A 12,222-nucleotide genomic window follows, 5' to 3' on the forward strand; every position below is an offset into this window, starting at 1 on the left:
TAAAAATTTGAGACAAATTATGATTTTATATCTATATAATAATAGTTATAACATTTATGTTTTAAGTCTTAACAGCCTAGAAACATATATGAATCCTAAAATTTTATAGCATTATAGGCTATTGTCTATTATCATTTCACTAGGTTTAAAGTCTCGAATTCATAGTCAATGTGAATGCTGAAATTAAAGTAATTATATAGTATAAAATATTGATGTAATGATGGAAAAATTTAAAATGCTCAGGACATTGACTTTGTAAAATGACAGTTTTGACCATATTTATTAGGAAAAAGTTAAGATTTTACCATGAGTCAAAAGGGAGAGTATTTTGGGGAAAGAAGCAGTTTGTGATAGAAGAATGTCTGTGTACATCGTTGATTTTTTTTTGTCAGATATGATTTATATATCATCATATTTCTTCAGAACTTATGATGATTATTACCTATTGGATCACATGTAAAGTGCTCCATATACCATTTAGTATTTTCCATTGTCTTCCATTCTGAATATCCTACCTATTCAACCCATTTAATAATATCTCCTGCCATATCTCCTTTACTCTTGCTGGCATGATATTTTTATATTCCCTAAATTATGTTTTCCACCTTCTTTGCTTGAGCATATAATGATTTTTCTTCCCTGAAATACTTTCTTAACTCTTTCTACCTTTTCATATTCATCATTTCCCTCAAATCCTGATTCATGGCTCCTTTTCTTCAAAAAAACTTTCTTGCCTAATTTCAGTGTAACATGATCATTTTACTCCAATTTCCTCAGCTCCTCTGTATAGTTTGTACTATATTATTGCTTTCATATATTCTTCAGATGGCTTTTCTTTATTTGTTTTGTTACCCTATCTAGATTGTAAGCTCTACAAGGACAAAAATTGTTTTTTTTTCTGTTTATTTTGAATGACAGCATCTAGTACACAGCTATGTGTATAGTAAGCATTTAATAGTGAGTCAGTAAACACATATTAAGCACCTACTGTTCTAAGTACCATACTCAGTTCAGGGATTATAAGTAAGTTAAAAGACTGTTCCTGTTCTCAAATAACATATATCTGATGGTGGCAACAGCATGTAAACAACTATGTTCAGGCAAATTATATACAGGACAAATCACAAATAATTAACAGAAGGAAATAACAGAAAATGAATGAATTTTCTGAATATTGGGGATTTGGGGGGGCATAATAGTGATTGATCATTGATCAATCACCATAGTGAATTTTGTTTTGGGGATGATAATAATGACTAATCATAGGTCAATCAAAGAAACCAGACACACACTAGAAAGTCAAATTATATGTACTGTAGAAATGTCTTTTATTAAATTACTACTCTATGGCTAATAGTGGTGTAGAAAGCAACCCTAAAATCTTGAAGGCCAGGTAAGCCTGCAGTGAGCAAATTTTTGCATGTTTTACAAAAATGAAAAGGTTTGATATTTGGTTTCAAGTTTGGCCTATATAGCTGATATTTGAAGACCAAGCTAACTAAGGTGAGAAATGCCAGTTTGGCCATGAGAAAATGCATTTTTGGGGTCATAGCAACTCTGCAACTCTTAAAGAGCATCAGCTAAGTCAAAGAGAGATTATAATCTACATTGATGGAAAGAGTAGCTATCCTGAAGAATTCCCAACTCTTCAAAATATTGGAGCATAACGATGTTGCTATTTGTGACCAAACAGTAATTCAAATAAAAACATTAACAAATTCATTAATTGTATCTAAACATAAAATTCTATTTCTAAATCTAATTTTATGAATATTACTTTTTTTAAATTTTTATTTAATAATTACTTTATATTGACAGAATCCATGCCAGGGTAATTTTTTTTTTTTACAACATTATCCCTTGCACTCGTTTCTGTTCCGATTTTTCCCCTCCTTCCCTCCACCCCCTACCCTAGATGGCAGGCAGTCCTATAAATGTTAGATATGTTGCAGTATATCCTAGATACAATATATGTTTGCAGAACCGAACAGTTCTCTTGTTGCACAGGGAGAATTGGATTCAGAAAGTATAAATAACCCGGGAAGAAAAACAAAAATGCAGATAGTTCACATTCGTTTCCCAGTGTTCTTTCTTTGAGTGTAGCTGCTTCTGTCCGTCATTTATCAATTGAAACGCAGTTAGGTCTCTTTGTCAAAGAAATCCACTTCCATCAAAATATGTCCTCATACAATATCATTGTCGAAGTGTATAATGATCTCCTGATTCTGCTTATTTCACTTAGCATCAGTTCATGTAAGTCTCGCCAGTCCTCTCTGTATTCATCCTGCTGGTCATTTATGAAGATTACTTTTAAACTAATATTAAATAAAGACATTTTTCTTTACTAGCTAGTAAATAGGAGTGCAGTTGTTTTTAGTAGTTACTTTCTTAAATGTTCACTTGCTATATTTACTCTAAGATAAGTGAACGATAATATTCCTCTTTTGACAACTTGAATCAAGCCATTGAAGGTACAATTGATTAATCTTATGATAGAAGTTTAAGGAGCATAATGATTCATTTCCTATTATGGACATTTGTTCTTTTTTGTTTTTTTAACTCTAAATGTAATATAAATCTAAACAAGAAAATAGATTAAAAGGAACACAGAGTGAAAGCATATTTACACTTTAAAAACATTTTAAACTTCATAAGAATGCCCTGTGTATTTCTTTTTTTCTTTTTAAAAATAAATTTTTATTGATATCTTTTGTATCTTTCATCATCATGGCATCAAATATTCCTCCTTCCCTTCCCAGAAATTCCTCCATCTTGTATAACAAATAAGAAGTCTTTTTTAGAGAGGAAAACAATATCAGGACAACTGATCAATAAATTGAAAAAGTTTGAAAATATGTGCCATGGGTGACATTTTTGTATCTCTCACCTTCAGAAAAGGTGGATGGGGGGAGTCTTATAAAAGACTCATTCAAGCTTTCTAGGATCATCTTGCCTCTCACCTCTATCCCTCCTCAACCTTCCTTTCTTTTCTTCACTCTCCTCCTCAGCACAGGAGAAAACCCAGATGATCATAATTCCCACTCACAAAAATGCTCCCCAGCTTCCAGTATTCAGTGAGCTGAGATCCAATTCCAGGAGTCTCAGGGCAACTTTTTATTGCTTAAGAGCAAAGGTTCTTGTCTCATGTATGTGATTTTTATAGCATGCCTGAGGGATACACCTCAGTTCAGGATCAACCTCTCCCCCCTTCCCACTTTGTATATTTCTTTTAAATGTGGCAAACTGGAAAAAGTGGTGGTTTTGGAGTTTCTATGTGACCTTGGGAAAATGATTTAACTTTTCTGTGTCTCAGTTTCTTTATCTGTAAAATGAGGTGATTGGATGAAATGTCTGAAGTCATTTATAGTTCCAAGTCTATTATCTTATAAGACAATTCATGGTTTCCATATAATGAAAAATACTGGTTCTTTTTTGGCTTATTTTGCAGATGAGTAAACTAAGGCAAATAAGATTGATTTGCTCAGAGCCATATAATAAGTATCTTATGCCAGATTTGATTTCAGCAAAATGAGTCCAGCCCCAGACTATCCATTTCTCCACCTAGCTGCTCAGATAAAATATGTAGTACTTATGTTAGGAGTCCTCATAGATAAGGTTTGTTCTTTGGGATAGTAGAAGAACACAAGATGTTGAGTAGGATGACCTCTGTTGCTTATTGCCTTTGTTATCTTAGACATGTCACTTTATTTCCCCAATCACCATTTTCTCAGTTCTAAAATGAAGGGTTGGGATAGAAAAGCTACTTAATTTACAGTTATTTTTTACAGTTATTAATTACAGTAGATTTACAGTTATATGATGTGCCCACATTTGTTATTTCTATCTTCATAGCATTTCTCTCATATGTTCCCTCTTTTCTATTGATAAAGATTCCACCCTGGTTTAGGAACTCATCACTTATTACCAGCTTGTTATCTCTTCTGTTTTTCTGCACCTCTCAGCAGTCAGATTCTTCTTTAGAAAACAAATGTTTGATCACAACCACCACTACCCATGAGCAATAAACTCCAATGGCTTCCTATTGCCTGTAAGATCAAAATTAAATCTCCTTTTTGGCCTTTAAAGTCTCCCATAAACTGGCCTATACATATGGCCCCAAGCTTTTACACTTTACGCCTCCACCTACTCCCATGTTTGATCGATTCACAATAGCCTTTTTGCTGCCCCTTTCATGTCTCCATCTCCCAACTTTTAGTTTTTTCACTGTCTATTCCACATTTTGGAATCTTTCCCTCCTTTTTCTTCCCTACCTTCTTAATTTCAGTGCCCTTCCTCTAAAATTATTTCAAATTTGCCCTTCATATACCCTTTTGGACATTGTTACTTGTTGGATGTTGTTTCCCCTATTAGACTGTGAAGTTTTTGGGAGCAAGGAATGGTTTTTCACAAGTTTTCTTTTTCTTTTTTCTTTTTGCCTTTCTTTGTATCTCTAGTGCTTAGCATGGTGCCTGAAAAATAATAGGAGCTAAGTAAATCCTAGTTGACTGACTACTCTCCCTTTTTTGTATACAAAATAATCAACTCAAATGATTACTAAAGGTTTTTTATATGTCCTTGCCAGATATAGCCAAGTGAGATGGGAGAATCTTTATGACAGGGAAACACTAGTTATAACTTGAATTTGAGATACTGTAAAGAATAAAGAGAAAATATGAGATTTGTTGTAAAAAGTAAAACACCTATGTGAAAAATGGCTTCTTCCAAATTTAATTAAGTATGATATGAAACTTTTTGGAAGAATCTTAAGCATGCTTTATTACAATTAAATTTAAAATGCTTCCATGCTTTTAGCATTCAAATTTTAGTCTATGGAAAGGGAACATTAGCTTGCATTGGTAAGCATTTTTGTTCATCTAGATTTAAGGATTAGCCTATGAAACCTCAAGTAAAATGCATAAACTGGATGGTTAGAAAGTTAATTGTCCAAGAATAGTGCATGTAAAACTGAAAGTTTAATTTAGCTAGTTGGTTTGAAAAATTGACCCATAAAACCCTAAATCTTCCCATAAATACAGTTGCTTTGAACTTTTAGAAATTAGAGCACTCAGAAAGCTTGACTTAAAATGCTGTACTGCGGATATTTTTCATGGGGTGAATTGCAAGCAAAAATGTTTCTAACTACCAAACAGAAAATACAACTGAAGTGTCTTTAAGTATATAAAATGGTGATGAAAGGATTGGGTGATGTTTTGTGAATTTCTTGTTAGCTGATGAAACCTTATATAAACTTCTGCTTTCACATAAGCCTCACTTGCCAAAAGAACTCTGAATTTTTCCTCCAGCTCCTTTTCAACAGCCTCTGTAGCATATGGTGAAATACAAATCTTTTAAGACTTCTCCTAAGTCAAATTATTTCTTTTATTACAGAGAGACCTCGAATTACCTTTGAGCCCCAAGATGTGGATGTCACTTCAGGGAACACTGTCTACTTTACTTGCCGAGCAGAAGGAAACCCCAAACCCAAGATTATTTGGCTTCATAACAAGTAAATATCATATAAATATTCTTATGTATGTGCAATAATCTGATTTCAGATGTCAGTGGCTTAAAGTTCTTTAATTACATCTTTGACCATGAAAAATAAAGGTGGTATAATAGAAAAATATTTGAGGAACTTGTTGACAGGCCTGGTCTTTAGCTCTGCCTTTACCTTGATGGCTTAAGCTATTCATAGTGTTTTTTAAAACAGGGGATATTTTGGGAAAAGAATGATGAATATATATGACTAGGGAACTGATGAAAATACTTTTGTGTAATCCTTAGAAAGAGAAAATATTGAGTGGAATAATTCATTTTGATCTTAATTTAATTTGGTGACAAAATGCTATTCTTTCATAGGTTTTAGGCTTAAGCAAAACTTTGAGATTGGGTCACATAATGTCAGAAACCAGGTATATATTTAATATTATAATACTGTGTAAACCTATATTCACAGTGCAGTACTTATTGTTTCTATAATTTTCTGTGATATATCACAAATTACTCTATGGTTAGACAGATGGGGTTAAATTGACCTATACAAGTACCATCCCAGGGTGAACCCAAGGAAACTTTTAGGTAGTACAAGATATGTATGACTTAGTGAAAAAAGAACTTGATGCTTTGGTATAATGCAACAAACTCCAAATTATTTCATGTTTCTCTACTCATTCCTTGGCAGTAGCAGGGAGACAGGAAGCTAGTCCATTAGATGAAAAGGATTGGCAACTTCAGGCTTGCTTTTTCTTCTTGGACAATTTTATTTGCAAGTAGTTAACTCTGTCTCTAGACTTCCTATGGGGGGGTTGCAGTGAACTATCATCTTACTGAAAAATGAAACATATATACAAAAAAGGGATAGTGTTAGGAAAATTAGGAAAGGAGAAAACACCAAAAATTGGGAGAGGAATGAAGATCAGGTAAGGTTTCTCAGATGATTCCAGAGTTTAGTCTTGAAGGAAGACAGAAATTCTGAGAGGCAGGAATGAGTCATAGGCATAGAGGGGTGAACTGCAAGATAAGAAGTTTTAGGAACTGATAGTTTTCCAGTATGGCTGGAGTATAGAATCTACAAGTGAGAATAATATGAAATAAGTCTAGGTAGGAAAATAGGAGCTTAGTTATCAACCAGGGAGAAGGGAGGATAGACTTAAATCAAGCTATACAGAAATATCAAGCCGATAGGTAGTGAAAACTTTTGATGGGGGAGGGGGGTGATATGACCCTGGATGGATGTTAAGAAGGATATTTTGGCAGTTGTATGTAAAATGGATTAGGGATAGGACATGGAGATGGGAATAGAGGTCAGATATGGGAAATAGATCAATTGGGAGATGTTCAGGAAAGAATTATAAGAGCCCAAACCAGAATAATGACCATGAATGCAGAAAGGACAAATTTGAGATATGTGGTAAGAGTAAAGTCAACAAAAACTGGGAACTGATTGGTTATGGAGGCAGCATAAGAGGAGGGATGTGGGATGATTTCAAGATTGAAAGTCTAAGTAATTGAAGTTGTATCTTCAGTAGAAATAGAAAACATTTTTTGGTAGAATATAATTTAATGGGTCATTGAATCACACTTGCAGGAAAAGTAATGATTCAAATAATTTTCTGTAAGTGTTAGAGAGAAGTTCAACTCATATTTTTGTCTCTAGCCTTTCTACAAAGGGAGAAAGATGCTCAAGCTTCTCCCATCACTCCTAAACTGTGATACTAAAAGAAGAATATCATTCACTGTCTATGCTCTGACCATAGTAACATTCAGTGACATGATCTCTCTTGCTATAGAATCTACACTTTACTCCTAATTTAGCAAAAGATCACATTGATGTTTTCTACATCCATGCTACAATGTTAAATAAGTTTGAGCTAACAATTTGAGCTAATAGTTCATTAAGAACTCCAGGATTAAGAATAAAATCTTATCCTTAAAATCTCCTTTTTTTTTAGGTTCAAGATATTCTGTTAAACTTCATCTTGTTCCCAAAATTTAGACATTTTTATATCTTAGCTGTCAGCTAACAATTACGTTGGTACTTCTAATTTTTCTTACATATAGATTTAATCAGTATGTAATTTTTTATTTTCATCAACATTACTGGTAAAAGCGATGACCAAATAAGGTCTGTGATCAGAGATGTTTGGAATTTCATTAGAGACTCCATCTGGGTGACATTGATTTATTAGCAAACTCTCTTTGGGACTTAGGCAATCAAATAATTCTGAATACATTTAACTATCATCATCTGGGCAATTAGGTGACTCAGTAGAGATAGCTGGGCCTATTGTCAGGAAGAGTCATTTCATTTCTCTGAATTCAAATCTGGACTCAGATACTTAATAGCTGTGAGTCCCCACACAAGTTACTTAACCCTATTTGCTTCAGCTTCCTCATCTGTGAAATGGACTGGAGAAGGAAATGACAAACCACTTCAGTATTTTTGCAAAGAAAACACCCAAGGGGATCATGAAGAGCCAGATATTACTGAAAACAATTGAACAATAAGCATCATCTAGTTGCTCTATCTTGTCTATACATTTATTTTGAGAGACATTTTCAAATGTCTTGCTGAAATCCAGATATTATTATATCACAAGTATACTACTGATCTAGTAACCACTCAAGAAACTAATTATAATTAGTTGAGTATTTTTTCTATGTGAAAATGTGTTAGTGTCCAGTGATTACAAATCATGAGTAATGGCACAAAGGGTATACCTATAACTTCTTTTTGTCATCTTTTGATGTAATTTTCTTGTTAGAGAAATTTTAATGCATTTAGAAAAAGTATATGTTCTCTTAATCTGACTTTCTTATTCTTGTTTCTCTTATATTTATTTTTTTTCTTGTTCTATCAGTTTCCTCATAATCATTTTATTATAGCCCTTTCAGTTTAAAGATTATTGTCCTTATTTGAGAAAATAAGCAAAATGTATAGCCTTCCTTTCTATCTGCCATCCACTAATATTTTCCAAAATATTTCAAGCAACGAGCCTTTTCATTTTTCTTCTTGCCTCCTGATATTTTGTTGTCATTGACTTTTAAAGAAAACATTTGAATGAATTCTAGGGTTTTACTTTTCTGATAGTGTTCTTGTACTTCTGTCAAACTAGTTTGCATTGATTTTGGGGTTAACTTCTCTAGCTCTCATCTTTGTTACTGTTTCTTTTACAATTTGAGCTCATTTTTTGGCGAAAGCCTCTCTCACCTCCTAAGTCATTCTTTTTAGATATTCTTGGATTTCTGTTTATTGCATTACATAAGGAAGAGCTCTAGATTCTTATCCTTTACAAATCCTTATGTATTAAGGCCAATTAAATCTCTTTTTAAAAAATTGAGTTCTTTTGAGAGTAACAAGAAAAACCACCACAGTTTCATATAGTATTTTAACATTCACAAAATACTTCATAAATATTATTTCATTTGATCCTTACAACAACCATGTATGGTAGGTGAAATTATTACTTTCGTTTTACAGATAAGGAAACAGAGGCCAAGAAACTTTTGATGGCTTTTCTAGAATCACTCAACTAGTATATCTTTGATGCTGCATTTGAAATCAGAGTTTTCAGATTCCAAGTGTTTAGCTCTGTCCACTGCACACATATACAACCATATTGATTGCCTTTCTGTTTTCCATCTTGTCTGGCTTCTATCTGTCATAGAGTTTTGTTCTCAAGAGCCTTGAAGGTCACTGGAAGTTTTCTCCATGATAAAATCCCATATTAAGGAATTATACCTATTTTTTCTCCTGAACATTCTTGAAAATTTATGATATTTGTTGTATTTGACTAGGGCCTATATTTCTTTCATAAACTCTAAAACCACAGAGTTATTTTTCTCCCAGGGTTCCTGTTGTTTATTATGTCACTTGCTAGTTTGTCTTCATTATTAAAATTAGTTAGGACTGATATTCTCCTGTTTCTTCTGTCTTCTGGAAGGCAATATAAATGACAACAGATGTATGTCATTGATTGATTGTTTCATTTTATCAGACAGACAATCCAGCAGATTCAACTTAACTGATAACTATTAAGCACTTTCTGTATACAGAAGATTATGCCCTAGGAGAGATGCAATTTAAATAAGAAACAGTCTTAATCCTCATGTATTTACAGTATAATACAAAAAAACTTTTAAAATAATTATTATTATACACATTAAACTATAAATTCCTCTAGAGTTCTGAATCCTTAGCACATTGCCTGACATATATTTGGTAAGCATTTAATTAATGGTAACTGACTAATAATACATAAATGTCTTATAGATGAGTAAAACAAACTGCCATATTGAACACTGAAGGATGCCAAAAATGGTGAAGTCAGGAGAAAGAATAGGTTTGCATGTGAGGAGGAGTGGGGATGGAGCAGGGTTTAAACTTGCTAAGTCTGATGCACTAATAGGCCATCTATGAGATGAGGCAGTTAGAAATATATGATTCTACACCCTTGACATCTGGTCAGTAGATTTCGATTTGACAATTATTTCTTTAGTAATGTTTGGAAATGTTAGTAAATGGAAATGTTAATAAAGGTTTGGAAAGGTCGAGCTAGAGATGAATGAAAGAGGAACTAATTGAAGAAACAATGTTCTGAGGAAACCAGCAGAGAGTAAGATTGAGGATGAGGAGAGGAAATAGCCTTAGTGAGGAGTAAGATTATCTTTTCAACTATGTCAACAAAAATAGAAGAGAGGCTGATAATACAAAGAATTGATATGAGGGATTTACCTATGTGACCTCAATTTTTCAGTTAATATGAGGCTAAGCAGAATAGTAATTAGGATGATGTGCCTAGGAATTTTCTTTGTGTGCAGAAATGTAATGGAGACTGAAAGTATTTTTACTTTTTCAGCTAGTAGAAACAATCGAGTTGAACACCTAATTAACAAGAATAATTAGATAATTCACTTTTTCCTCCCTTTCTCCCATATTTTACCATGATCAGCTGCTCCTTGGTCTAATCATACCCTTCCTTTACCTTCAAATTATATCCTCTGGGGTATTCTTGGATTTTTCTTTACCCCTTCCATAGGAAAGGCTCAAGGTTCTTTCCACTCTGCAACTCCTTATATACCAAGATGAACTAAATATGTTTTTTTTTAATTTGAATTTATCTTTCATTTTTCTTGCCTTAGGGCATATTCAGAGCTGCTTATCTCATATACCAGAACTGCTAGTTCAACTCTCAGCTATATATCCTGTGGTAAGGGTTGATCTCAAGGATATAATTAGTGGTTAGAGAACAGATTTAAAATAACTTTGTGGGGGTCTGTTAGAAGAGAGTAGAAACTTGGACAAGCTGCAGGGAAGACCCAGCTGAAGTGATCTGCCATATATTAGTTCATTAAATCAGTTCCCTTTTGTGATTTGTAATAATTTCTGTGGCTTTACTATCCATCAGAGGCAAATAGGTATACCCAAAGGCAACTATGAATGGTGAATTACTTAAAGCTTCTATATGCAGTATTCATTTTGAAGAATCCCATCTTGGGCATCTAGATTATTTTGTCCTGTTGTGGTTGTATGATATAGCCCTGAAGGAACTATTTCATTTTCTGGTTTCCTCCTGTCTGCCTATTTGGCCCTATTTTGATTGCCACCATTCCTCCTCTGAGATTGTATCCGTGGGTCTAATTCTTTCTTCTTTTACTTGCTCCTGTCATTCTCTACGTATCTGTGTCTGGATGATTGAAGTGTCCTGTCACAATCCTCCCATCTTTAGACCAGATTAATTATTTGTAACATGAAACCCAAGTCATCTGCCTTCTTCTCAGCATTCCTTTCTACACAGCAGAAACCTTTAGATGAATTTGGAATGAGAGAAGGTGAACTAGTTAAGTGAGGGAAGGTTGTGAAGTTGCTTCATTTTCTAAATGGATATTGCTCTGGAATGCAGAGCTGAAACTGCTTTCCTTTCCAGTTTTTGCTGACTTGCAGGCTACATTCATTATAAATATATAACAAAAAATACCCCGATTTTGAAAGCAAAGCAATTTGTGTCCCTCAGGTAATGAAAAACTGAACTTAAGTCTTGGACTTTCACAATCTTCAGTAAATCAAAATATTAACCCAGAGTTAATAATTAACTAAAATAATAATATACCTGAGAATTTTCAGCCTTTTCAAATGGATAATTAAAAAAAATTAAATAAAAATTTGAGTGAAATTTATTTTCAGCCATTCATTGGACATGAAAGATAATGCTCGACTGAATTTACTGGAAGATGGAACACTCATGATCCTGAACACAAGAGAGTCGGACCAAGGTGTATATCAATGTATGGCCAAGAATTCTGCTGGGGAAGTCAAGACACAGAATGCCATTCTCAGATATACCAGCCTTCCAAGTAAAGTTTTGTTTTCTTCTTCTTCCATTTAGTATAGATATATCACATGATTCTGTTGTTACTTAAAATAGAACTGGACTCTTTATCACTAATTTATAATGTGTGACTACAAAGGTACAACTACTAATAGTCACAATTTTAAAATGTTCTTTATTGATAAATCAGAGTGACTAATATTTTTCTTTTTTCCTCTTGACATTTGTCTTCTTTTATTTCCTTTATTAATTTTAAAGAAATATCTTGTAACTTCTGGTTGGAGAATACTATTGATTAAACAACTACAAGGTTTTCCAAATATGTCAATTCTTATTTTATTAGATTTAAAAGCTTGAAAAATTGGCTGCTTAGATTATTGCCACTTTGGTATTA

General features: G+C 33.3%; 1 protein-coding gene across 1 annotated transcript in view; it reads left to right on the top strand.

The window, feature by feature from the left end:
- PXDNL (peroxidasin like) overlaps positions 1-12,222 on the top strand; it is a 559,370-nt gene that overhangs the window by 384,532 nt on the left and 162,616 nt on the right. Inside the window, exons 8-9 of the mRNA XM_051970215.1 lie at positions 5,389-5,506; positions 11,684-11,853. Coding sequence (XP_051826175.1) covers positions 5,389-5,506; positions 11,684-11,853 — 288 coding nt within the window. The remainder of the gene's footprint in view (positions 1-5,388; positions 5,507-11,683; positions 11,854-12,222) is intronic.

The sequence above is a fragment of the Antechinus flavipes genome, chromosome 1, assembly GCF_016432865.1.
Source record: "Antechinus flavipes isolate AdamAnt ecotype Samford, QLD, Australia chromosome 1, AdamAnt_v2, whole genome shotgun sequence".
NCBI classification, from domain to species: domain Eukaryota; kingdom Metazoa; phylum Chordata; class Mammalia; order Dasyuromorphia; family Dasyuridae; genus Antechinus; species Antechinus flavipes.